The sequence below is a fragment of the Seriola dumerili genome, unplaced genomic scaffold (assembly GCF_002260705.1).
Source record: "Seriola dumerili isolate Sdu_G_001 unplaced genomic scaffold, Sdu_1.0 BDQW01000066.1, whole genome shotgun sequence".
NCBI classification, from domain to species: Eukaryota; Metazoa; Chordata; class Actinopteri; order Carangiformes; family Carangidae; genus Seriola; species Seriola dumerili.
In genome coordinates this window covers 2,172,799-2,199,943 of record NW_019174321.1, presented here as the reverse complement: position 1 = coordinate 2,199,943, position 27,145 = coordinate 2,172,799, and the positions used below count along the sequence as shown (strand labels likewise).

General features: G+C 42.6%; 4 protein-coding genes across 7 annotated transcripts; 1 reads left to right on the top strand and 3 right to left on the bottom strand.

The window, feature by feature from the left end:
* The first annotated feature begins 59 nt into the window (after positions 1-59).
* Positions 60-1,619, top strand: polr2j (RNA polymerase II subunit J). Its single transcript, XM_022742025.1, has 3 exons — positions 60-256; positions 1,238-1,346; positions 1,437-1,619. Exons 1-3 carry the CDS (start codon positions 114-116, stop codon positions 1,536-1,538), a joined length of 354 nt encoding a protein of 117 aa, XP_022597746.1. The 5' UTR covers positions 60-113; the 3' UTR covers positions 1,539-1,619.
* Positions 1,620-1,837: 218 nt separating this feature from the next.
* Positions 1,838-6,371, bottom strand: dnttip1 (deoxynucleotidyltransferase terminal interacting protein 1). Its single transcript, XM_022742023.1, has 13 exons — positions 6,002-6,371; positions 5,294-5,364; positions 4,855-4,951; positions 4,381-4,479; positions 4,164-4,223; positions 4,025-4,081; positions 3,597-3,658; positions 3,475-3,517; positions 3,218-3,276; positions 2,732-2,792; positions 2,546-2,617; positions 2,369-2,424; positions 1,838-2,174 (listed from the first exon to the last, which is right to left on the bottom strand). Exons 1-13 carry the CDS (start codon positions 6,074-6,076, stop codon positions 2,066-2,068), a joined length of 921 nt encoding a protein of 306 aa, XP_022597744.1. The 5' UTR covers positions 6,077-6,371; the 3' UTR covers positions 1,838-2,065.
* A 515-nt stretch (positions 6,372-6,886) lies between these two features.
* pcif1 (PDX1 C-terminal inhibiting factor 1) lies at positions 6,887-17,956 on the bottom strand. 4 transcript variants are annotated; one of them, XM_022742018.1, is made up of 16 exons: positions 17,868-17,956; positions 15,985-16,143; positions 15,381-15,505; positions 14,928-15,053; positions 14,261-14,394; positions 13,984-14,138; positions 13,322-13,475; positions 13,107-13,190; positions 12,901-13,000; positions 12,221-12,380; positions 11,947-12,116; positions 11,365-11,451; positions 11,084-11,268; positions 10,888-10,981; positions 10,527-10,702; positions 6,887-10,421 (listed from the first exon to the last, which is right to left on the bottom strand). In XM_022742018.1, the coding sequence occupies exons 2-16, from the start codon at positions 16,109-16,111 to the stop codon at positions 10,076-10,078; spliced, it is 2,223 nt and encodes a 740-aa protein (XP_022597739.1). In that variant the 5' UTR covers positions 16,112-16,143; positions 17,868-17,956; the 3' UTR covers positions 6,887-10,075. The 4 variants fall into 4 exon arrangements, with proteins under 4 accessions (XP_022597739.1, XP_022597743.1, XP_022597741.1 ...); XM_022742022.1 differs by having other exon boundaries at positions 13,328-13,475; XM_022742020.1 differs by having other exon boundaries at positions 15,985-16,139; positions 17,868-17,917.
* A 3,627-nt stretch (positions 17,957-21,583) lies between these two features.
* LOC111219338 (haloacid dehalogenase-like hydrolase domain-containing 5) lies at positions 21,584-26,316 on the bottom strand. The gene is made up of 9 exons (XM_022741973.1): positions 26,299-26,316; positions 25,505-25,696; positions 24,885-24,997; positions 23,780-23,873; positions 23,522-23,555; positions 22,766-22,940; positions 22,436-22,612; positions 22,008-22,185; positions 21,584-21,781 (listed from the first exon to the last, which is right to left on the bottom strand). Exons 1-9 carry the CDS (start codon positions 26,314-26,316, stop codon positions 21,584-21,586), a joined length of 1,179 nt encoding a protein of 392 aa, XP_022597694.1.
* Between the last annotated feature and the right edge of the window lie 829 nt (positions 26,317-27,145).

Below are 27,145 nucleotides of genomic sequence, written 5' to 3'. Positions count from 1 at the left end.
TCACCTGGACTCTGCACCGAGAGAGTTTCGACGAAGAAGAATGAGCCGGAAGTTATCGTCTTATTTTGAAGTAGTGTTTCTGGTTGGTACCGCTCACCTCGCGCTTAGAGAAGATGAACGCGCCTCCAGCCTTCGAGTCATTTCTGCTGTTTGAAGGAGAGAAGAAGATCAGCATCAGCAAGGACACAAAGGTCCCCAATGCTTGTCTGTTCACTCTGAACAAGGAGGACCACACGCTGGGCAACATAATCCGAGCGTAAGAGGCTAACGACGCTAACAGACTGCTAACAATGCTAATAGAATGCTAAACACAGAGCTAACAGGATGCAGGAGAAGGCTCAATATAGCAGCTCTTATTGTGAAAGGTCTTTGAACCAGAATTATTATATAAATAATAGATAATTAGTTCTATAAACTGAGTTTATCAGAATTAACACAGATCAGTTCACAGAGCTAATTAGTCAGTCATGTGAGAGTCAAACTAAACTGAATGTGTCTTAGTTTGTACAAAATAAGTCAGCTGGAGACGTCAGCTGGAGGCATCATTTAAATTACATCTTTCACTATCTTTTGACATTTCATTGACAGAACTGTTAATGAAGTAAGTAATCAACAGGTCTAGAGTTAAGTTTAGTTGCAGCTCAACTATTAACCACAGATATTGGATTACTGAGGCCAATATAGATAGACAAATTATTTTCTTTATACAGTTCTGAGCATAAACACTTTTTATTAAGGTTCCCTAAAACATTTTTAAAAGAAATGTACTAATCAGGAAATTTTACAAAAATAAAACAAATTATGACTAAAAATATTTCTGCTATTTGTTAAATAATTTTTCAGCAGACAGATAGCCTACAGATACATCTGTACTGAACTGACAACAGATCATACAGACCAAAATGTGACGGCAAATATGATCCAACGCACTGACATTAACAAAATAAAAGTAGCATGTTGTAGAACAGCAGTTAGCTGCTACAACATGCTACATGAGCTGAAATCACCTGCAGATTTAAAGATTTCACACAAATAACATGAACTTTTTTAAACTGATGAGTCTATTTGGTCTAAAAATATATGATGGTGTAGGATCAATATCTCTGGTTATTCATTCTTTAATCAGTCATGATCAATCATGTGATTAGTTGACAGTTGCCCTTCAAAGTGAGTATTACACCTGACTGATCAATATGATTATGATCAATACCTGATCATGTGTGTGTTTCTGTGTCAGTCAGCTGTTGAAGGATCCTCAGGTTCTCTTTGCTGGTTATAAAGTTCCTCATCCTCTGGAGCACAAGATCGTCATCAGAGTACAGACCACACCTGACTACAGTCCACAGGTAACACACACACACACACACGCCTTCAGAGGCCTTTTATTTTGAAAGGATGAGATGTTTCATTGACAGGAGGCGATGTGTTATTGACAGGAAGCGTTTACGAACGCCATCACAGATCTGATCAGTGAGCTGTCTCTGCTGGAGGAACGCTTCAGAGTCGCCATCAAAGACAAACAGGAAGGGATTGAGTGATGCCCCACCCCTCCTGATGATGTCCCAATGTTCCTGTGTCTGTTTGTTTATTTTTATAAATAAAGTCTGTAATGTCAAAACCTGCAGGGTGTGGTGTGTTGCCTGTTTACCTGTCTCTCAGGTATGTTGATGTCAGAGTGGACTCATCCTGGACCAGGACCAGTCCTGAGGTATGGATTCTGATGTTTATTGTTGTGTGGCAGAAGAAGAGCTGATTTTACAAAGTGCAAAAACAATGACATAAAATCTGAGCCAGACTGATCTAATTCAGGTGATGAACAAACGACAAACACATCCTCTTGTCAGAGACAGTTTTAATTTCATTTTTTAAAAACAGTAAATAAAAACTATGGAAGGAGTCAATCAGTTCAGAGTCAGGTGGTCACATGAGCAATTTCTCCTTTCTGACTGGCTGATTGTTTATCCAGTACCTGGCTGTTTTTTACTATGGACAGCAGGTGTGTGTTTGTGTGTGTGTGTGTGTGGTGGTGGGGGTCAGAGGTCATGTGTTCATTGAGTGTTGGGGGTCAGAGATCAGAGTCTCTCTGAGCCTCCATGGCTTTCTGCATCTTCTCCACCATCCACAGAGGAACAGTGAACGGCTTCATCTCATCCATCTTGACGTCTGGACAGTCCCTGAACACACACACACACACACACACACACACACACACACACACACACACACACACACACACACACACACACACACACACACACACACACACACACACACACACACACACACACAGTTGTTACCATGGTAACTACGGGGAGGAAAACCCTTGGAGGTGGTTACTGTGGAGACAGACAGATGACATCAGACTCACTTGTACTCGTCACTGCGGGAAAGATCCTGGATGTCCTCCTCAATCAGCAGGTAGGCCTGAACACAAACACAAGTGTTATAGTGGTGCGTTCCACCTGGACAAACCTGGATTCTGGACTTTTTAAATTTTTTTTTTTTTACATATTTGACATGTTATAGTTCCTATGTTTCTTCTCACCATCTTCCCTCCTGTTGCTCTCATGTGGTGTCGCTCTGCCAACCACTGCTTGTCCTTCGCATCTGCAGCGTACTGACAAACACACACACACACACAGATGATTATTAAACTGCAGCATATACACAGCAACACTGCATATCTGTTTGTTATGAACACAGTACAACACTGCTCTGTGTGTGTGGTTACCTTGAACAAGTCCGCGTGTTTGATGTAGATTCGTCCTCTGGTCCCACCCATCCCCAGCGCCCTGCACAGTGACATCACAGTAACAGGTTCACAGTGAGTTTACCTGTGGATCTGCTCTCAGAATATTCCTACTTTACTGTCCACGTGGAACATGAGGAGTTTACATCTACCTTTGCATCTAAATATATCAACAACAATGAACACACTCAAATACAAGAAAAAAAAAATCATCAGTATTTTTCCTCTAACTGAAATGTAAAACCACGTAAACAGGACACTGATGTTTCTGACTAAACACATGGACTCCTTCCTCCTCTCCTTCTGCTTTAGTTTCATTTGTTAAACTCATTTGATGTTGCTGTTGTGTCATCTCAGTATCTGCAGCAAACTGAACTGTGGCACTTTAACAGGGCAGTAAAACTCCACATATGTCGACTTCATCTTTATTAATGTAAATAATGACTAAAAAACGTGTTGTAGACTCACTTGTTTGCCCTGGAGCCGAGAACAAATGTGCTGCTGTCATTCAGTCTGGACGGATCCCACTGAAACACAGGAAAACAGGTAAGTATGCACTCACAAACATACACACTCTGGGGGGTGACGAGGGAGGTGGAGGACGATATACAGGTACAAAGAACATCAGACCCATTAACAAAATGGTAAATTTTATCTCGCAGAACATGGTAGGTGTTGTAGACATGGTAATTGTCTGTTAGTCCGTCAGGTGAGATCTGACTTACCTTCGGTCCTTCTCTCTTGATGGGATCGGACTTCGGCTTCACTCTGAGGACAAACAGTCAGTGAGTTAGTCAGGTGTGATAATCTGCCTGGATACTGATGATGTCACCTGTCAGATACTCACTGAGAGGAGAAGGTCAGAGGTCGATCAGAGGAGGCGGGTGCCGCGCTGGGACGAGTTTTTCTCTGAGTACACAAAATAATCACAATTATAAAACTTAAACCTCCACCTGTCACACACCCGTCACACCTGACCACCTGACATGAGTGATGTTTCTATTGACAGGAGAAAAATGTTTCTCCTCTTTGGAAATGACAGTTCACACTTTTCAAACCCTCTTTGACTGTTGATCTTCAGACCTGCAGCCTCTCACTGCTGGAGTCCGTTTTACCCCAAGATCAGTTTTAGTTGGTTTTACAATATTTAAAATAAAGAAATGTGATTTTTTCTGTTATTTTCTATAATCAGTTCTGTTGAGCAGGAAACACATGAGTGTTTAACCTGCAGACTGAAATTGTTCCCAGCAGAGTGATGGTCAGAGGTCACACTACCTTCTTGAGGAGGGGGCTTCCTCTCTGATTGCAGTCGTCATCACCAGGTCTGGACCTCTGACAGGACACAAAGAACCAGACCAGAATCAGAACCACACCTGTTCCTGATGAGCTTATGGTTCAGTTTGAGGGTTCCTACCTTGATGGTGACATCTGGCCCCGCCCTCTTAACCTCCCCCTCTGGAAACAGCTGTTTGGCCTGGTGATGACATGATGACAGAGGAAACCACGGTAAGCACAGAGACACAGACAGACAGGTGGGGTCAAAGGTCAGATCATCTCATGATCTCAGTCAATTATTTTTTCTGTTTATGATCAGAGTTAAGAATATCCAAGACAACAGAAAATAACCTCACATTTTCCAGAACATTCCTGCAGGCCTCTTTGATCAGCTGATCGGTCTGAATGTCTTCTCCCACGTTCTCCTTCACATTCTCCGCTGCCTTCTCAAAGAACTGCAACACAAACAACAACAACACCTGCTCACACCTGGTTACCAGCCGTGACAGCAGGGCTGGTATTATTTTCACCTTGTGTGTGTGTGTGTGTGTGTGTGTGTGTGTGTGTTAGAGATGCTCATTTTGAATTTTTTTCTGACCGATAGCCAACGCTTAACCAACTATTAATCTGTTAACTGACAAGATTAAAATATATTATTTAGAATAGATGTAAGATGGTATCTACACACAATATCAGGAACTGTCAGGTTCATCAGGTCACATTCCACTGAGAAAACTCTGCATTTTATCCAAAACAAGAATAAAAAGTGTCCGAAAGATGAAAACCACAACAATCATTTGTATCTGAATCTGTCAGGAGTGACCTCTGACCTTCTGGTACTTCTTGAACACAGCCATGATGTCATTGTTGAAGCTGGGCTGAAGCACTGCCCTCAACAGATCCATGGACACCTGGGGATCTGTGTAGCTACACACACACACACACACACACACACACACACACACACACACACACACACACACACACTGTAGATCAGTCAACTGATGTGAAACCACCAACAGTACTGTGTCACGTCACCTGTGTGCCTACTGCAGGTCTGAAATTCAACTGGAAACCATTACCACACTATTCTGAAACATTTTTACATCACAGCCTCCTCACGCAGTGATTGGTCAGGTGATGATTGAACACTTGCCAATGCTATGAATGTGTTCAGGAGAGACTGTTTCAGACGTGGTGAAACAACATGTTATGTGAACTGGTTCATACTACAACAAACTGTATGAACCAGTATAAACCAGTACTGACCTGACTGTCATGTGTGAGCGTCGTCCTCTTCTGTGAATCTGTCTGTGTTTGATCATCACGTTCCATGGCTTCTGCAAACACAGAGAGAGGAGGGGAGAGAGAGTAATGCTGGTGAGAACATGTTCTTCACCTCAGAACCACAGCGCCAATGAGAACATGTTCTTTGGATCCAGTGAGAGCATGTTTCTTCACCATCCACTTCACCATCCACCACCACAGCGCCAATGAGAACATGTTTTCATCAGAACCAGAGTCCTGACCAGAACATGTTCTTCACCTGACAGAATGACAGCAACGGTGAAAATATGTTCTTGAGCTCCAGTGAGAACATGTTCTTCACTTCACCGAACCACAGCAGTGGTGAGAACATGTACATCACCTCACAGAACCACAGTGACAGTGAGAACATGTTCTTCACCTCAAAGAACGACGGCGGTTCTTCGGCCCCAGTTAATACATGTTCTCAGCTGTCGGCTCCTCCAGAACCGAACACTGCTCTCGCATCATTTTCACAGTTTCTTTCTTTTCTGGATTTGTTGTTTTAAGTACCATGTCTTGAGTTTGTAGGACAACTTTAAATGTAATAAAGCATAAGCATTTCACATATGTGTTTTAATGTAAAAGCAAAATAAAACACATAACACATCCTAATTCGGGTTAGCGGCGAGCTAAAATAACCCGTTAGCCGCATTTAGCTCCGGTTCTTACCGGGTTCTGCTCAGGCTGTTCCTGTACGTCCTGCTCCAGCCAGTCCCGACCTCCCTCACTGCGATGGGCTCCCATGGTGGACACGGTTCTGATCCCTTTCAGTTGGATCTGGGTCCAACCGAGCAAACTCTAGTGGGCCGGGCCGAGTTACGCTAACGACAACTCAAGCTAACAGCGGAAGCTAATGGTGTTTACTCAAGCTGATTTAATAGATTGCCGTTCCCGGACTGTTGTCGGAGTCAGAGCGATGAGAGATACCAAGGGGGTGACAGATGATTATCGATAACCTGATAATCAATAATTAACTCTGATTGTTTGACGTTTGTTTCCAGGAAATTGCTCTCGTTTCCGCTGGCGTGAAGCTAGCAGCGGCGACAACTTTTCCAGGCACGTTTCAAAATAAAAGCACCAGATACATAAATCTAAAGGCGGTTTTATTTTGTGTTGTAAACATTAAACTCACGGAGTGCATTCTTCCTGGTTTTAAACACTAAAATTTACATGGACCTGAGACAAAAGATGGCTGAAAAGAAAACTGACAAGCCTTTTCTAAATTGCTTTCACAGCAATCCCACTTAGAAGGCCTACAGCACAGTAACTAACATGATATTAAGTATTTCATTTAACATATTTGTTCTGTGTCAATACACAGACAATTATTTTAATACACATATATATATTGATGTTTGTTCTATTTGAAATCATTCCATCTGGAGAACATTTCTGAAATCTTGTACACAAACTTTTATACACACACTACACAACTGCAACATCTGTGGAACCTTGATTAAAGCCTCCTGGGTTCTCAGTAGAACATGTGTAGAGAACATATCATCTGTGTGTCCGTGTGTCCAGTATAAATGATCAGACAAGTCGGACTGGTTGTACTGGGTTGGATATATTTTTACTGGGAGAGTGAAGCTGCAGTTTGTCTGCAGGCAGAACGAAGGACAGACTGTATTTACATTCTCCAGCTGTGAGGACCACAAACAGCCGAGTCTTCGTCGATCAGACTCACTCCACATTTACCACCAGACTCAGATGAAAAGGAGAAAGCGTTCTGGTTTGTACCTAAGCTACAAATAAAAACAGACATTTTCATTGTCGGCTTTCTTAATTGCGAAGAGTCTGACACTGAAAAGTTCTGCTTGTTTGAATCAGAAAGATAAAGAAACATGTTTACACATTTAATAAAGACAAACAAACAGGAGACAAACTGTAACAGCGACTTCTGTTGAACAAACTGTTGGAATTATATTTCCATTTCAAGAACACTAATAAGCGTGACATTGTAATTACATGTCATAATTACAAGATCCTTTCTTGTAATTATGACTACTTTCTTTTATAGAAATTTTTTTCATGACAGATTTCTGAGCTAGGGATCTTTAATTTCAGAAAAAAAAAATCTCTTAATTATAGCATTTTTTCAAATTATGAAATCTAATAAAACAGATATAGTTTTTATGAAACTGAGACAAATTGTTTTCTTTTAACCGAGATAAAGAAGTCATGATTACAGGAAAATTCATGACATCTTTTCTCAGAATTAAATATAGCTATCTTGCAATTATTAGATATGAATATAAAGAAAAAAAATATCAAAATTGCAGATAAGTGTGCAATTCCAACAGTTGTCCTGTGATTCAAATATACATTACTACATAGCTACAAGAATTTTATCTTGTACTTATTAAACACAAATCTTATGCGAATGAGAAAATATAGCTTTCATGAAATTATGAAGTAAAGATCTCAATCTCTACTGTTTCCTCATAATTACAAGAAAAGCATTTTCTTGAAGTTATACAGGAAGTTCTCATTACGAGTGCATTCATGACGTTTTGTCAAAATTATTTAGGAACTTTTAATTATTAGGTCCAAATCTTATCTGTATAATAAGTTACAAGAAATTTTCTCCAGTTTGTTTTCTTTAGTCAGTGTGATGTTGTTTTGTAGGAATACCAAGGTGTGAAATATTGGAACAGTCCATCATGCGCAAAGCACAAAGACCAGAAGCGGGCTGAAACTATGAAACTTAGCTCATCAAAATCAAAATAAACCCACCTTCAAACAAATACAAAACTGTTGCACACTAAATGTCGGTATACTCCCTTAAATAAGCTGAACACAACAGTTAAAATTAAAACGTTGAGGACAGATAAAACATGTTGTGTGGCTGTTTTCTGTGAAGCCTGGCGCCGTGCAGTGATGCCAATCGGCCTGGAGACTCGGCCTGGAAAACATTCAGGATTACAAACATCATTTAAAGTCTGAAAGGTTCATGCACAAGAACAAAAACAAAATCCCATTGGAAAAAAAAAACAAACAAACAAAAAAAAACAAACAAACAGATCAACTTAGAGAAAAGAGAACAGCTGAGAATTATAAAAATAAGGTGGAGGAGTATTCTGCTGGTTAGACGTCAGCATTACTGATGCATACACACATCTACTTTTACATACAAGTTATAGAATTTCTTAATAACACTTTGGTTTAGTTTAAAACAAACTATTGTAAGCTTTGTAATACAGGAAACAGATCTCCATCTCTTTAAAAAATTGTTAAATTAAATCAAATAAAAAAGAATGGTTAAACATTTTAATTTGTTTTTCAATCAATTTAACAGCAGATGAGGAAAATAACATCAACAGACTTCACATCAGTTGAACTGTACAGTATCTACACAGCTGCTGCTGCCGCGGCAGGAACTGATGTCACACGGCAACAGACGCCTGATAAGACGACTCATCAAACAATCACAGAACAGCATCAGCTGCTAGCTGCAGTGTCGGATTATGAAGTGTGAGGAGCGTGGGTTTGTCAAAGATCTCTTTTAAAATATTCACTAAATGTTCATTAACACAGAAACTCACTAGTCTCTTGCACTATGAGATGAACTATTATCATAAAAAAGTCGTAATGTTTTGAGAAAAAAAGTCACAGTATTTTGAGAAAGAGTTCATACGTTCACGAACAACATGTTGTATGGGGTGATTAAATTCTGTCTGTGCACATAGAACAAGAACCAGACTTTTACTGCAGGAACCCTGAAATAACTCCTCACACTTCACATCCCTATTCACGCAGCTTTGAGATGGAGAATCATCTCCAACAGCTCCAGCTGCTACCAACCACACCTGGTTTAACGCCTCACGTCTCTGATCAAACTTCCACTCTAATGAAAGCACAAGTAAAAAGACCTCCGAGGAGACAGGAAGATGAAGTCTGTCTTTCAGTCGTCTGTCCTCGCTGACCAGTCTGAATCTGAGTCCCAGTTCTGACTCCGCCTCCTTCCACCAGTAAATTTGACCTCACCGCGGGGGCTCCGCCTCCTCATGCCTGCTGAATTTTCAGTTTTCTATAATGCATTCCGGTTGAAGCAGGTACATCATCTGACGGACGAGCTCTGATTAGCCAGGCTATCCCGAGGAGGCGGGGCCTGAAGCAGGATGCCGCTGAATTCTGTCCGACTCAACAAAGAAAGACGAGTCCAATAGAAACGATAGCTGCCTTGTCAACCAATCACCAAGCCCAGTCGGTGTGGGGACCAATCAGAAGTCCTCCAGTGACCCAGAGGAGCAGTGACATCACAGGTGAATGGAAAGGTTTTTATTGCTGGAGCTCCAACACGTTGCTGCTCACCGATTAACTCTGTATTCTTAGTAGCTGATGTTTGTTGCTAAGCAACAGTAGCAACAACACCGTGAAGTGAATCAGCTGCAGGAGAAAGAAATGCTCCAGACGCCATGTTATCAGAGCTTTGAATAATCAGAACAGCTGATGTGAGCAGGGATGAACCAGACTGAAGGGATGAGTGAAAGCCAACTGAACAACAGAAAGGGTTAAATCAGGTTTTAGCGTGACGCTCTGGCACTGCCCCTTGCTGGCAGGGGCAACAGAACGGCATTGTGGGTATGTTGAGAGAAACTGAGGGTGTGCTACAGGTGCTGGTGAGGGACAATCTGAACAGACGAGACGACGATCAGAAAAAAATTAACTCTGTGAAACACAGAAACCTTAAACAACCTTCCAGCAGGTGAGTGGGCGTGGCCCGATATAACCCCAGACCCTCTAAACAGCAGCCATTTTGTCTCGAGGACTGCTGCTACTACTGCTGCTGCTGCTGCTGCTGCTGCTGTTGTTGTTGTTACTGTTGTTGTTGTTGTTGTCATGGCCTCCTGGTGACATTACATCGCTCTGCATCCTATCAGAGGCCTTAGGGGCGGAGTCTCTGTCTGCAGGAGCAATGTGGGCGGGGCCAGGAGAGGACAGCGAGGAGGTGCGGGAGGAGGCGGGGCGGTATGCTGCTGTCAGCTCGGCCAGACGCTCTGGAGTCGGAGCCCACTTTGCGAAACCTGCATCGTTCTGAAGAAAGAGTACTGCAGTACCGTGTACCGCCCGGTAGTACATCTCATCTCTGTAAACACACAGACAAAGACTAATACAGTACTGTGCAAACTGCAGTATAGTATTAAGTTCAATATCAGTGCAGTATCAGTGTAGTACAGTGTAGTATCAGTACCTCTTGCAGATGTGCTGACTCCCGGACCGATACTCATGTTCGTAGGCCGTGACACTCAGCTGGTGACGGAGGAATCGACTTGCCTCCATGCGGGTTAGGGCCGGGGTCACAGGGTCGCGCCATTCAGGGACGAAGACTATGAAGGACAGAGGCTCGGAGGACTGATTCAACAGCTCCTGCCAGAGAGACAGACAGCAATTTGTCCACCTGGATATGCAAGACAAGTACAGACCAGTACAGTCTGGCTCAGACCAGTACGGCCTGGGTTCGAGACTGATTCAAACCAGAACGGACCAGTTTAATGCAAGCCAATACACTCCAGACCGGTTTAAATCAGTACAGATCAGTATGGAAGACTGACCTCAAAGTGCGTCACCATGGTGTCCATCAGCTCTTCGCAGAATGGAGGGTTAGCTTCAAATGAGCCGCTGACTGGAGAGAACGACAGGAACGGCCTGAAAACACACGATCAGTTACTGAACGTTCTACAATGATAAGACGGGGATGAACAGGTTGCCGCTGTCCCACAGTGTGCAGGTGATCAACGCCGGTCTCACCCTCTGGATCCGAAGAAGCCGTCAATGTCGGGGAACGCTGAGCAGAACTGTTTGAAGTAGCAGTTGAGCGGCGAGGCGAAACACTCGAAGGAAACTCCAAACTGTCGATTCAATGCTTCAAACACCGTCACTGGCAGCGCCCCCTGCAGGCCTGTCCCCTCATTAGCACCGCTGCCGAACATCTCCTGGACACACACAGACACACCTCGTTAACGCACTAGCCGACAAACGTTCAGGTGAGGGCAGGTAAAAGCTGATAGGGCAACAAAGAGACGGCTGACCTGGTATCTCTTCAGGAGGCACCAGACTCTGGACAAGAACTTCTCGAAGCGGGGATCATCTATGCAGCTGTACCTGTACAACAACTCCTGGACGGACAGACAGAAGGCAGAGAGACAGACGGTCAGATCGACAGACAGACGGGTCAATATAAACAGAAACAGATTTTCTTTTGACATCATTTTCCAGGTGAATGTTGCCCTCTGCTGGTGAAGAGTACAAATTAACTATTATTGATTAACTCCGGCTGCTGCTGTCTGTTGTTTCAGCTACTGTCAATGAAAGTAAACACTTCCCGCAGAGATGTTTCACATTAAAAACCTTCCAGTGGCTCAAAGCTCCCTGATGGTCACATAACAGTGATAAAGAAAAGTAGAAGTGAGTGGAGTTATATATAACACATACAGTGGTAAATCTGGAGAACCATACAGAATAAAGTTTCCTGAGTGACCTGCTCACGTTTGTTTGACACCTGATGTTACACCTGAATATGAGCTTCACGGTGTCGTCATAGTAACATCAGAGTAGTAGCAGCGGTGTCAATAGTATCTGTCACTACTCAGAATACTATCAGCAGTACTGACCAGTTTGCTGAAGTGACCTCTGTTGACTTTGACCATCTCTCCTCTGAAGCGCAGACAGGCCACGTCATTCTCAAAGTGCAACTCCACTCGAGGGAGGGGGGGCGAAGGGATCACCAGACGAACTGGGTAACAGTAGACCAGCCGGGACTGCTGAGGGGACGCACATGCTTCTGAACACACAGAAACACACAATACACACTTGTAAATAACAGACAGGCTATCTGTAGGCGGGTCCTGCAATTGATTCAGGACTGTCCGTGTGTGTGCTGTGTACCTGTGGGCGGGTCCTGCAGCAGGCTCAGGTGTGTCTGTCTCAAGCGGCGGCTGTAGTCTGCAGACAGCTGGTAGATCTTGGAGCATATTCCCTCCACAGAGTCTTTGGCGACGGCGGCGACATGAGGACCGCACTGTTGCCTCAGATGCTCCAGTCGGTCCTACAGACACACAAAGAGTTTCTACCATCATCAAGCGATATCCTCAGTCTGGGCCATCAGACTCCCCCCTGCTGAACATGGCCTGGATTAAGCTCCCCCCTCCTGATATCCATTTGCTGCTTCAGGACTACCCTGTTCCTGACCCTGATAGGATCCCTTCTTCAGCTCGATGGTCTCGAGGCACCTAAAACCTTCAGGCCACAACTCCAAGCAGATGCTTCCCCAAATTACACTTTTGAAAAAAAGGGCCCACTAAGAATCTGCAACCGCATCCTCCCATCAAGCAGAAACAGTTCTTACAGAGGTGGGAGTTAAAGATCTTGTGGAAAGGAGCCTCAGTCCGCCCACTTTCCCCTCAGTACATGTTTGGGTTTACCCGGTCTGTCCAGTACCCCTCTATCCAACTCAATACCAGGTGGTTAGTAGTGGTGATTGTTATGGATAATCCAATAGTAAGCCAGGGACTACACATCTTCATAAATATATCAGCAGTAAAAAGAGGTTGAAGGTCAGCGGTTACCATGTAGTCCTCCTTGCTGGCGGAGTGATCTCGGCGCAGCCAGCTCATGGTGTCTTCTGCGTTCCACTTCACCACCTTTCTGCTCTCCGGACTCGCATTCCTGCACAGGTCAGGGGTCACAGGGGGTCAGAGTTCCCTCAACAGCAGCCTGCCCATCAGCTGAGTGCAGCAGGATAACACACTGAGATTGGTCTGTTGTGACCTACCTGGAGTCAATCATCTTCTTGGCGGCTTCAGCGTATTTAAACAGCAGCTTCCGGGCCTCCTCTTTGTACTTGATACGAGACAACCTGAGACACACAGAAATAAATACATAATGAAACTATTAATTGTAATACTGTCCAGTCCAGGTTTAAGAAAATCTTTAATTTTGCAAAATGTGAATCTGAGTTTGAAGAAGCAGACAGTTAGTTAGACAGACAGGCACCTGATGGGGATGTCATTCATGACCTCTCTGAACATGGACGGGGAGATGATGGGGTCACAGTCACTCGGCAGTAAAGGGTCATGACCTTTGTCGATCACTTTCCTCTCCAGTAGCCAACGGTTGAATGACTCCCGGGGCGGATCAATACCTGGACCACAGACGTGAAACTTGTTAACAAATGGACTTTCAGACAGTAACATAACCTTAAATATGGTTCAAATATCCAGGTGGCCAACAAGTTAATGGACTGTACTTATACAGCTTTTATACACTCACATCGACAGCAGTGAGCGAGACCTGCTATACTTGCTGAGCAACAACCATCCCAAGTCAGTCAGCCCCCCCCCACCCCACCCCACCCCCCCATACTTTAGTGGTCACACACAGTTGCCTCTAACAACCACTGATGTCCCCAGCCCCTCATGATCATTCATCCATTCAGCTTCAGTCAGAACAGCTGTCTCTACCTGCTCCCATTTCACTCAAGCGCAATGCGACTTGACAACAGTCGTCCTCAGTCTCCATGTCAGATCAAACAGTTACAAACATGACTACGGTGCACTCTGGACGACCGCCAGAGCCGGTGTGTAAGGGTGTTTTCAGACAGTCCAGCCCTGTTTATCAGCAGTGTATTGTCCTGTCAGCTGTTACGGTACCTTCTCTCTGGTGACACAGCTCGTGGTAGTGTTGTCTCAGTTTCGTGACCAGCTGAGCTCTCTGCATCTCAATCTCAGGGTGGGGGGGCAAGTGGCTGGCTGGGCGGTGCTCTCTGATCACAGCGTTCGTCTGAATGTCCAGATCCCAGTAGATACTTAAGACAACAACAATGAATAACTTTAAAAACTAAACTTTAAAACCTCCACATCGACAAACAAGAAGATATGAAGAGGTGCTCAAGGCGGTAAAAGGAAGCGACACGGCCTCAGTACTCACACAGCTGGTCTGTACGGGGCAGGGGCAGGGCTTGGAGTTGTAGGTGTGGGCGGTGGGGCCTGTTTGTCTTCGGGGGCGGCGCTCCAGGGTTTGACCCCAGGTGTGCTGGGAGAGATGGGTGTGGTGGGCTCCACCTGGAAAGAAAAAAAACAGACAGATTTTGTTAGATTACACACAAATAGTTAGAGGACTCAGCTTCCCATGAGGCACTGCACACACCACCTGTTGGCTGGTTCTTAGTCAACTCCTAAAAGGTTTCGACTGAACATGATGCAGGTTGCACTTAAAACAGTGCCTGCTGATTAGAAATTTTATCTGACTTTTGCCGGTGCTGCAGAACGTCACCATGTCACATGACATTAAATCTCACGGGAGCAAGGCGACTGCAGCTTTCTGGGTCAGGCGCTGTAGTTGCTTTGCGGCTGCACTAACCTCCATGGCAACAGAAGTTAACCCTAACTTAAGCAAATATCTCTCAGTTTAAGTGACATGCTTGAAGTTAGGGTCCTACTTCCCCGATTCACCGACTGTATTTGTTTAGTCCACGCCGACTGTTCGTGTTGACCATCAAGCCGGTTGAAGTAAAAAAATGAATGCAGCTAAAGTCACACACCAATCACCTGACCAGGTGTGTATTCTAGTTCAGTTGTAGGTGGGCAGTTTTTACCTTAGCTCGTTTGACGCTGTTAGGCCCTGCCACCTGCTCCTCAGAGCTCCTCCTTTTCCTCTGACCGTTACCAAGGTTACTGTCTCCGCCCTCAGCCGGAGCCGCATTCAGACCTAAAGGATCAGACTGCAGATAGACAGACAGGTAGAGACAGGTCAGAGACAGACAGGCAGACCATATACTGTACATACTAACTATAAACAGTAACTATAACATATAAAGACATACAGTATCCATTATATAAAATATAATCTTTATAGTATCCTATTAGTAAAGTTAGCACAAAATAAAGTCAACACACAGGAACTGATGTAAAATTCAGATCAACAGATAATCAAACTTTAGAGCAAGAAAATCCATCTTCACACAGAGACCCCTGCATGTTTTTATATTATTATTACTGTTATTATCATTAATAATATTATTATTCTATTGATTGAAACAGTGACTCACAATGACGTCATGCTGACCAAGCACTGGGACCTCCCACAGGCTCTGATTGGTGAATCTGTTGAAATAATAGGGCCGGTTCTCCCTCCGAGACCAGCACTTAGCCCATCCAGCCTGGACCAGTTCATCTGTGAGACAGACAAGTCAGAGAGACATGGACGGGTCAGAGAGAGACCAGCACTTAGACCATCCCACCTGGACCAGTTCATCTGTCAGACAGACAGGTATAGATACAGACTTGTGTACCTGTATGGGTATGTATGCAACTGTATTTCAATCCATGTGTGTGTACTAAGATTTTTAAATATGTCAAAAAAAATCTCCATATCCGTATTCAGAACTGCAGGTATAGTGAGATCTGTAAATGTGTAGACAAATCTATAAATGTCTATATAGATATCAATGGCTAAAAAGAGCTGCAAATACATACGAGTCATCAGAGAGTCATCTGTCAGAGATCTGCAGATGTGTGGAGATTTTTTAAACATTTACAGATCTGATTACACGCACGGATTCTGAAAACACATTTGCAGATTCCTGTAGACATTCACAAATCTCAGTAGGCATTTAGAGTTCAGACAGATAGGTGAGACACAGACAGGTGTACCTGGGAGTTCAGGTGGTTTGGAGGTGGTGGATGGAGAGAGGGGTGGTCCCTGAGAGGAGGCGGAGCCAGAGGGAGACAGTATCATGGCTGCCTCCCCCTTCACCGATCCCTGGCTGTCATTCGACATCTCAGCTGCTCATCAGAATGACATCTACCTGCCTGGACAGGAAGAGACACTGTTACTTTCAAAATAAACATCAGATAATGTATCAGCTGATTTCTTTCAGCAGGATAACTGACCTCTGTGCTGTATGAACAGTGAGTCAGAGTCGTATGTGCTTTTATTCCATACTGATGTTATTGTGAGCTGATTAACATAAGGTGTAAATATGAATGTGGTTGGATCTCAATGAGGATGGTGAGAATGCATTAAAAATACCAGGTGTAAACGCAAAGCCAAGATTGGATCATTTATTATCTGGATAATGAATCTGGATGCAGATTGCATTTTATTACCAGGTATAAACAGAGTGTAAAGTCGTAGCTGACTGTCTGTAGCTTGAAAAAAAAAAAAAAGATGAATCAAGCATCAAATATAACTAGATTCATTTTAAGTGCCCCTATGTGGCTATGTAAAATGTCAACCAGTCTATGTCAGCTTCTCTAGGTGCTGAACGCGTCTACTCCTAAACTGAATGAATCTTTTTCTCCTTATAAAAACATTATCGAAGTTTATCATCATAACAACACACCAATACGTCATACTACCACAAGAAAACCTGTTTTAATTAAACAAGTTATTTGTTTTCATTGACATTCGTTGTTGTGATGTTTTTGGTTTGATTTGACTGTTTGATGGGTGATTCCTGTTAAAACAGCATGAAGGGATATCTTCTTATAACATTACAAACTGAACTACAGCAGAAAAAAATCAGTCATTTAATTTAAAATACAGAAAAGAAAATAATAATTCAGCTAGTCTGATCAAATTTCCAGAAAAAAAAAAATCAATTTTAGAATAATTTGGGTTTTAGATGAGACATCTCAAGATCTCAAGAATGTTTTTCTCTGGTTTCCAACATTTTAATCGACCAAATGATTAATCAGTCAAACAAGTAGATTAGTCGCTAATGGCAGGGATCGTTAGCTGCAGCCTAATAAAGTTGATTCCATAAAACCTGTGTGACAGTGGTAAATGATGATTTAGTGTGTATATAAATCTGACTTTATCGGGTTTAAACGTCATACTGACACTTTTACGGATTTTCAGTTAAACATGTCGGAGGGAAAATGAAAGTCCGGGCCGAGTGGTTTATCATGACGGGCTGAATGTGGCGGCAAACTGAACGATTTCAGTGTTTACATCCGATCCCGAAGATCGATAACCAGCAGATAAGCCAGAGCCTGTTTGTATCGGCGTTTAATCAAAGCGCCATGTTAATAAATTTCATCTTTCCTGGTGTTTTCTCTCATACGCAGGGACGAGCGCCATGGTTACACGCATGCGCCTGGCAGGCTTTCCGAACAAACACGGAGGGGGAGGAGGTGGAAGGAGGGGGAGGACAACAAAAGGCTGCGGCTGCTCCTCCGGAGTCCGGGCTGAACACACGGACACCGCGGCGGTCGGTACTGGTCTACAGCGGCGTCAAACTGGGCTAAAGTAGTTCAAACACATAGAGCGGGCGTTGGGCCGTCGTTAGCTCCGTCGTTAACGGCCATTTCGCACGGCCCGCTCGGAGCGACAGCTGCTGTTTAGGCGCCACTTCTGTTACAAGATGGCGGACACGCCCCTGCCACAGCGCGGCGCGTCCTGCACAACATTTCTGCTCTGGTCTATGAACCCAGCCGCCCTGCGCACCGGTGACCCGGTTCATCTGAAGGCCTGAACATTCCGCCGCGCCTCGGTGCAGTCGGAGCGGCTCTGCGGGGCCGCCTGCCCTTACCTTGATCGGTTAAGTTGCGGAGAGTTGCGGGTTCTGTGTGTTTGTTTCGGGTCCTCCGCTCCGCTCCCTCCCCGCCTGCTCAGACATCTTTACAGGGACCCGGGTTGAGCCACTGCGCAGACGCGGCGATTTCCCTGCTTCCTGTTCCGAGGTGTCCTGCTCCCACCGCCATGTTGAGCAGGTCACGAGACCCAAACATGAAAGGTCCCACAAAGTGTTACAAAAAAAGTCTTAAAAACACCGCTCCTCACCTCACAAACTTCAGAGGGGTACCTTAAATGGTACAAATGTCACTGGTTAACTGCCCTAGGTAAAAAATAAAAAAAAAAATCCTGTAAATTTAAAAGAAAACAGGCCCCTTTCAGAGATGAAGAAATTGGTTAACTTCCAGCTTTTCCTCACTAATGGAAGTAAATGAAGCCTGAGCTTCAATTGGCTTCTTTGCCTGGCCCCCCCAGAATCTAGGATCAGCACTGAAGCAAAGCAACCTGCAAGTGCAACACATTTGTGGGAACTCAGCTGCTGGATGAGTCAAAAAATGTAGATTAAATTTAGTTCAACAAGAAGGTTCCATGTTGTTTTTTTGTTTTGTTTGTTTTTATTAAATCTTGTAATTGTTCTATGCTTTAATTTCAGAAACACTGACAACATTAAACTAAATTACAGTAACATCCGGAAAAATTAAGGTGTTCTGTGCATTACCTTGTTGTAACAGTCTTATGAAAGATATAAAGGTTTGATCTTTACCACAAAATTTTCACATTGCTAAATAAGTGAAGGACTTTAGAAATTTCATACAGTGAAAATTTTTAGAAAGTTTTAAAACAATTTTGACATAAAGACATTTTCTCTGGTGAAAAACTTAGAGTTTCTCTAAGACTTTAAGACCATTTAACCGTTTTTTATATATATGGTCTGTATGTGCGTAGTATAAAGATGAAAATATTTTTAAAATGTAAAATTCCCTATTCATATATTCCATAAGTTACAAATGAAAGGAATTTATGTCATACATCTCTGATTGAAATTCAACTCTAACTTGTATAATCTCACCCTGAAAATGGTTGAATTATTCATATTAGTGATATAATGTTTTCATCTGGGTTTTAATATTTGTTTTTCTTTGGTTTATTTTTTGATCTTTGTGTTGCACTTTTATTCATTTCACAATGTGTTTTTGTTTTGTCATGATGAGGTGGCAACAATATGATGTTTCTATGAAATACAACAGTAAAACTGAGTTAACGGAGAAGAGAAATTTGTTTAAAAAAAGTTACAACACAAAAGCATTTAATATGAACTTCTTGTTCAGTCAGTATGATCATACATTCATCTGAGCTTCTATTAAAGTATAATTTCTATTAAAGTAGAAGTTCTTTTGACAGATTTTCATACATTTTTATTTTATTTCAGCAAAATAAAAACTTCAGATTTTTACAGTCCACAAATAAAATCATAACATTACACAAATGGTATATATCAGACATGAATCAGAGCACCAGCAGGTTTACTGTTAGTTATTAATTACCAATTAGGTTATCATAAGTTAGGTTCTTAGTGGTCAAAGTAGTTAAAGGGTTAAACTCTTCTTGGTGTATAAAAATAAAAATGAGCTTGAAACATTCTGCAGCATGTCTGAGGTCAGAGGTCATGGTTTAAACTCAGCTCGATGGTCAGGTGATCACAGGTGTTTTGAAGATCTACTGAACCCATTAAAACCCAAAGACCTCCTCCAGAACATCAGCAGTCAGCTGAGACCAGGTGTCAGGAGGATTATTCAGGACTAGAGGTCTTTCTCAGTGCAGAGCAGCCAAGGTCAGACTCACGTACCTACTCACAAACATGAGTTTGAAGTCAGGAGTCCAGACTCTCAGGGATGGGAGAAGTAGTAGTTTTTATACCTCACTGTAACCATCTGACCAGACTGCACCTGTCTTACCTGACTGTACCCGACTGACCTGACTATACCTGACTGTACCTGACTGTAACCATCTGACCAGACTGTCCCTGACTGCACCTGTCTTACCTGACTGTACCTGACCGACCTGACTATACCTGTTTGTACCTGACTGTAACCATCTGACCAGACTGTCCCTGACTGCACCTGTCTTACCTGACTGTACCTGACTAACCTGACTATACCTGACTGTACCTGACTGTAACCATCTGACCAGACTGTACCTGTCTTACCTGACTGACCTGACTGTACCTGTCTGTACCTGACGAGTACCTTTCTGACCTGACTGTACCTGAGTGCACCTGACTATACCTGACTGACCTGACTGACCTGACTGACCTGACTGTACCTGACTATACCTGACTGACCTGACTGATCTGATTGCACCTGACTATACCTGACTTACCTGACTGACCTGACTATACCTGTTTGTACCTGACTGTAACCATCTGACCAGACTGTACCTGACTGCACCTGTCTTACCTGACTGTACCTGACTGACCTGACTATCCCTGACTGTACCTGACTGAAACCATCTGACCAGACTGTACCTGTCTTACCTGACTGACCTGACTGTACCTGTCTGTACCTGACGAGTACCTTTCTGATCTGACTGTACCTGAGTACACCTGACTATACCTGACTGACCTGACTGTACCTGACTATACCTGACTGACCTGTCTGACCTGACTATACCTGTCTGTACCTGATTGTAACCATCTGACCAGTCTGTACCTGACTGCACCTGACTATATCTGACTGACCTGACTGTACCTGACTCCATCTGACTGTACCTGACTGCACCTGACTATACCTGACTATACCTGACTGACCAGACTGTACCTGACAGTACCTGACTATACCTGACTGACCTGATTGTACCTGACTGTACCTGACCGACCTGACTGACCTGACTATACCTGACTGGCCAGACTGTACCTGACTGCACCTGACTATACCTGACTGACCTGACTGCACCTGACTGACCTGACTCTACCTGTCTGTACCTGACTGACCTGACTGTACCTGACTGTAACCGTCTGACCTGACTGTACCTGACTGTACCTGTCTCACCTGACTGTACCTGACTATACCTGACTGAACTGACTGTTCCTGACTGTTCCTGACTGTAGCTGTCTGTACCTGACTGTAACCATTGGACCTGACTGTACCTGACTATACCTCACTGTAACCATCTGACCTGACTGTACCTGTCTGTGCCTGACTTTACCTTCACACTAAATAACAATAAAATTTACACTGTATAAATAAGATCACTGTAAGGAATTAAATCAAAATATCTAAACTCTACAGAGACATCACACTGTTATAATCAGGATGATGACCAAGCACTCTGATCAGAGTGAATTTATTTTAATAAACGGATCACATGTTGTGAATCTAAACAGTCTGACCTGAAAAATATCACAACTTAATAAAGTGCCATAAAAACAGGCAACTCTGAGTCTAACTCAAAATCTCTAAACCATAGCTGTCACACAGTCAACTCCTAATATATCTTGAAAAACAGACAGAGTGAGACGTCTTCAGATCTTAACCTGGTCAGGTGTCAGGAGTCAGAGGTCAGGAGTCAGAGGTCAGACCTCAAATGCCAGGTGTCAGAGGTCAGATGTCAGATATAAGGTGTCAGAGGTCAAATGTCATGTATCAGAGGTTAGCCGTCAGAGGTCAAATGTCATGTATCAGAGGTTAGCTGTCAGAGGTCCAATGTCAGGTGTCAGAGATTTGGTGTCAGAGGTCAGAGGTCAGGTGTCACGGAGTCCTCTTGCTGCAGCAGCAGGTCGACGGCAGACTCGACGTCCTCCACCACGTGACTTGGTTCCACCAGGTCTGGCTCCAGGACCAGGTCTCTGTGACCGTGGAACACTTTCTCCGTGATGGTGCCACTCTGGTTGCTAGGCAACGGGGAGCGAGGGTTATAGACACCTGTGCACACCTGAGGACAGGTAGAGCAGCTCTGTGTTAATGAAAGACCTTCATTCATGTTGTTGTCAGAGGGTCAGTGTCAGTCTACTGTGTTATACTATTGTACTGTAGCTACTGCACCTTATTGTTGACCTATGTTGTTACCTACAGTAAATTACCACTGAAGAAGACCATTACATGTGGTTGAAAACTTGCTGTTGTATCTGTAGTGAAGGTGTTTGAACATCTGTACATACCAGTATGGAATGACACTGAGCAGCAGCAGACACCAGCTCCTCCTCTGGGACCACCATCGTCACCTGACTCCCTGTTCCCTGGGCAACAAACTTGGTGCTTGTCGTCATGGCAGTGTGCTGCTGCACCAGGTAACGGTTGTAGAGATTAGCACCGTAGATGTCTGTCATCAGGTTGTCACTAGGTAACAATAGGAAGATGGTTTGGTTAACCAACAGCATTGACAGCCTTACAGGTTGTTGACAGCAGAGTTGGGACCAAATCTTTGTTTCTCAAGTCACAAGTCTCAAGTCTTTCCACTCAAGTCCCAAGTTAAGTCCTGAACTTTGAGTTGAATCCTAAACCAGTCATAATGCACTCTTCACCAAATACAGATACAGATGGTTCAGTTACCCGACAGCGTAGACAGTGTTATGAACAGTTTGGTTACCCGACAGCGTAGATGGTGGTTAGCTTGCGGTTGGGGTTCTGCAGCCTCAGCAGATGTTCGGCGTACTGGTAAGTGAGCAAACTAGGTTTTCCGAGCAGTGCTTGGTACTGCAGCTCCCGACCCGTCATCTTCCTATAGACCGACTCCAGACACAGCATGAACATCCCATGACCAAACCTGCAGTAACACAGCAGGGCCAAAACTATAAACACCACCATCCCGACAGAAGGGTATATGGATCCCAGGCCATACTACTAACAAAACATGTTAACGAAACTGATCAGTTATTGAAGTATTGATTTTTTTGTTTGTTTTTGTTTTGTCAGTTACCGTGGAGACGGGGCCTCGGCCATCCACATCAGGTCCATGTTACAGGCGAGAACTGGCAGCTGAGCCGACAACTGAGCGTCATACTCACAGCCGGGGCTGCCATTGGTCAGGAGCACGTCAATCAGCAGTTGCAGGTTGGTCTCCCATCTAATTGGCTCTCCGAACAGGATAATCGCTATGGCAACACAAGAAGTCAGTGAGGAAAAGTCAACAAAATAAAAGCGAGGAAAACTAAAGGGATAGATGAGGTGCTGTTTAATCATATTTTTCACCATCATACTTTATTATTCCCTTTAACCTGTTTGATTAAAATTCAGCTCATTACTTTATTTTTAAATCATATTTATGTTTCTTTGTGTGTACATAGGCTATGTATACCTAACTTCTCTTGCTGTTAAAAGGTCCAACATAAAAACATTTTCTAATAAATAAACATATTTCCATACCACTCATTCAACCTTTATTTACACAAGATGAGAACATACCAACAAACAGCCCTATTTAACTTGTTTGCAAAGATTATGACTTTAAACAAGACAAAGTGTAGATACAGTAAGAAGAAATAAAGAAATCTGAATATTGTATATCAACTGTGAAAGCTTCACTGTATTAAAGAAAAGGATTATCACTGAAAGGTCAAATTAGTATTTATCAGTATATGAATTAGATGGCGAGACAAACCAAAATTAGCTAAATAACAAAAATATTAAAATAAAACAATGAACACTGTTGTTGTTGTGTGTTTGTAGTAGTTACCTTCTATTTTGGGAAGAGTCTGCAGAAGAGACGACTGAAAGAGAACAAACACTGTTAAATCACTGATACTGATGAAATGTGGATTATCACTGACATATAATCAAACATAAAAGAGTACAACACAAGTAAAGTTTGTCTCTTTAAACCTGCTCCTGTGCAGTTGAGGCTTCACACCCTGTAGTCAGTATTAAGGACGCCAAAGGATTAAAGCCCATTTTGATCTCAGGACTAGGACTGAGTCACAGGTGCAGTACTCACAGGTAGTTTGGGTCTCCTGTTGTGATCCACCATGTCCAGCAGAGGGTGATGTTCTCTGAGCTGTTCAATGCTCACCACCTTCTGAAAACCTAAACTGACGATGACATGGTCAAGGCTTCAACACGCCAAACTGCAAATCATGAACAGTGATAAAACTGTCAGTGTGTTTTTCTTTCATGTCATATTTTTCAAATCACAGATTTTTTTATCATAAAGAGACAAACTGAGATAATAAATAATCACATATAAACACAAAAAGCTGAACTTATATACAAAGTGTGAAACATTGAACACATGTTCAGTCCTCAGAATAAAAACACTCATATCAACACAAGCTTCACTGTTTCACAATTCTCCAGATTTTAACATCATTATCAGGTGAAACAGAGCCACTGATTACTGCAGCACCACTGTTGTCATGTGCAATTGTAAAACATCAGTGGGAAAAAGGGGAAAAGGAATCAAATTTATCTTCCTCTGATTCTTGCCTGATTACTAAATTCTGGGTTTAATAATTCTAATATAACTGCAGTTGTATTTCATATGATTACAAATGATGTAAATATGTGATGTTTTGTGTGATTCATAAAAGCTCATCTTGGTGATCAGGATTTATGTTAAAATACAACATTTATATAATCTGATTAAGATGTCTTTATTTCGTATGTTCACTGAGATTTTGAAGCCAGAATTAAGAATTCAGCATTTTGTGAACAGAATTTTTAAATGTTGATTTAAAAATTGGGCAAGCCGTTTTAAAATATTGTAGTAGTGTTTCTCTTGCTCATTTCATAGCCTACATTCAGATGTCATAAAATTTATTTTCTAGGCTCTGTAAAAATTTTATAAATATAAAACTTTTGTGGATAAAAAAACACGCCAATCAGCAATAACTGAGCCTGTTTGCAGTTGGAGGTGTCCCGTCAACAGTTTTACAGATGCCTTGTTTATAAAGGAGGTCTATATCGAAAATGTGTTTAGTTGCAGTGCTGTGAGTGACCACTGGCTGAGTGGGGGCGCCACATCACAACTTTTGATACAGACATGATTCATGATCTGTGGTTGCTGTGAACCTCAGATGTCAAAGGTCAACCGGGAAGGATACGTGTGGGCGATGTCGGTCACTGGTCCTTGTCCTGACACCAGGACACATTTATCATGGAAACTCTTCAACATTCGCAAAGGACTGTGGGAAAGAACCACCTGCTCAGGAGCGATCTACAGAAAGAGAGAGGTCACATGACTGTGATGGTCAAATCACAGCACAGCAAAACAACGTTATGAATAAAACACACAACAAAATATACCATTAAAATAAACCAAAAATTTAATTTAATAATAATTTTTATGAATTCAATTAATTTAATCATTGCATACAACTTTATTAAATAAAAACTGATTCAAACAAAAGGTAGAACCAAACTAAATAATTACAAAAGAAAAACAAAAAAGAAAACAAATGGACAACTACATTTGACAAAAATGTAGATATGATTCTGTCATAAACAAGATCCACATCAATGAAAACAGAATAAATACAACATAATTTTAAGAAATAATAATTCAATAAAAAAAAAACATGAATGTAAAAAGTCAACTATATAATAATTCCTCTTACAAGAAGGCAGATGTGACAATCATGTTTTCACCTATGAAATTAACCTGTCTCTGTCTTCCACTGTCTCTCTGTCCTCTACCTGCCTGTCCTCCACTTATCTGTCTTACCTGGACGTCCAGCAGGTGAGAGAGCTGTTGGGCCTTGTGATGTCTCTGACAGCTTCCTGCATTGGTGACAAAGACGACAGGAAGCAAGAAATGATTGTTCTGGTCCAGAAGCTTCCGGAAAGCTCGTCGAGCAGCTGGGATCACTTTGCCACCGCGGAGCAGGACGCCGTCCACATCGAAGAGGACGCCCGCCTGGTGGAGACAGACAGGTGAGGCAGAGCCAAGCGAGAGAGAGGCAGACAGGTAAGACAGAGACAGATGGGAGAGACAGAGAGAGAGAGGTGTGAGAGACAAAGCCACATGAGACACGTTTCAGTCATTTCAGCACATAAATCATTCTCTGGCACTAGTTCGTTTTCACTTATCAACTCATTAGATCTTATTCATTAAAATCATTGTTCTGCTGATTTAAAAAAAAGATGTTTAAAAGATGTTATACATATGTAGTATAATTGTTAGAAATAATCTGTTTTCCCCATTATTAAACTCAAGACTCAACAGAAGTTTATTGTTCACCCATCCATATACAGGCACATAACAAGGACTAACTTTTTTCCTGTGGACATTTCATTTATTCACATCTCTTATCTAAATTTACTCATTTACATCTTACTTTACAACTTAACCGAAACTTAAATTGATCTGTAACAAACTCAAAACCCCAAAACCCAAGTTAATGGGGACAAAAACTAGGTCCTGTCAAGGGAGGGGAGTCCCCATAATGTCAGTAAGTTATCAGGTTTATGTCCCTATAAAACACACACACACACACATACACACACACACACACTGACCTGTCTGCTGGTCGACATGTATCTAACCGTCTGCTGCAAGAAACCTCGGCACCACATGACTGGTCTGTCTGCAGAGAGCTGCCGTGTGCTGCTAATTTATACTCACACAGCTGTGACATCATCAGGGGGGGCCGGGCTACAACATGACAGTGATGTCAGTCAGATAAACTACAATACATTTATTTATCAATAAATACAGTCTGTTGTTTGTCACTGTGGCAGCATGCTGAGTCCCATCAGCAGAACACAAACAGCTGATTTTACCTCCATCAGCTGACAAAGTAAACAACAACAACAACAACAACAACAACTAACTGTCACACAGCAGACAAAACAGAAGAAGAAGAAACAGGAAACAACCTCATGAAGTCTCTACCTCAGTGGGAGTGGTTCGCAGCAGAGACCAGATCTCCCAGCTGTACTGCTGTAATGGTCTTCACTGGTTACCAGTAAAATAGATTTTACTTTATTCTTTTGTTTTTAAAGCTCTGCATGAACCAGCACCAGGTAACATCTCTGAATCCCTCAGATCTGCTGACCAATCACAATGTGTTCTCTGTGCAATGATGTTTGTTGTGATTTTACACTAATATTCTACACTTTTATTAGTTAAGTTAGATTCTCTTTATAATGTGTGTTTGATTCTAATCATCAGTCAAATAATCTTACATATTAATCTCTGTGTAATTCACTTTGGGTTTTCAGTAAGCTCCATGAATAAACTGATTGAATCTGTGCAGCTCCGCCCCCATTAGCCCTGATTCTTATTGATTGATGAAATTTGAAAAATCCTGATGTTTTTCCCTTTAATTGTTACAGAATCTGTTTCAAAAACCCGCTGGGTATG

Bases quoted from the DNA above. Each gene is read 5' to 3' on its own strand.
- LOC111219338 (XM_022741973.1), bottom strand. The intron at 23,556-23,779 runs GTGAGTACTGCA...GTTCTCTTTCAG, and splicing joins ACAGGAGACCCAAACTACCT to TCGTCTCTTCTGCAGACTCT. The intron at 21,782-22,007 runs GTATGTACAGAT...ACCTGTCCTCAG, and splicing joins CTCAGTGTCATTCCATACTG to GTGTGCACAGGTGTCTATAA.
- pcif1 (XM_022742018.1), bottom strand. From the start codon at position 16,111: ATGTCGAATGACAGCCAGGGATCGGTGAAGGGGGAGGCAGCCATGATA. The intron at 14,139-14,260 runs GTGAGTACTGAG...TGTTGTCTTAAG, and splicing joins GCCCCGTACAGACCAGCTGT to TATCTACTGGGATCTGGACA. The intron at 11,269-11,364 runs GTCAGCCGTCTC...GTGTGTGTCCAG, and splicing joins GCCTCCTGAAGAGATACCAG to GAGATGTTCGGCAGCGGTGC.
- dnttip1 (XM_022742023.1), bottom strand. From the start codon at position 6,076: ATGGGAGCCCATCGCAGTGAGGGAGGTCGGGACTGGCTGGAGCAGGAC. The intron at 4,952-5,293 runs GTCAGTACTGGT...GTGTGTGTGTAG, and splicing joins CGCTCACACATGACAGTCAG to CTACACAGATCCCCAGGTGT. The intron at 3,518-3,596 runs GTGAGTATCTGA...GTTTGTCCTCAG, and splicing joins CCTCTGACCTTCTCCTCTCA to AGTGAAGCCGAAGTCCGATC.
- polr2j (XM_022742025.1), top strand. From the start codon at position 114: ATGAACGCGCCTCCAGCCTTCGAGTCATTTCTGCTGTTTGAAGGAGAG. The intron at 257-1,237 runs GTAAGAGGCTAA...TTTCTGTGTCAG, and splicing joins CTGGGCAACATAATCCGAGC to TCAGCTGTTGAAGGATCCTC. The intron at 1,347-1,436 runs GTAACACACACA...TGTTATTGACAG, and splicing joins CACCTGACTACAGTCCACAG to GAAGCGTTTACGAACGCCAT.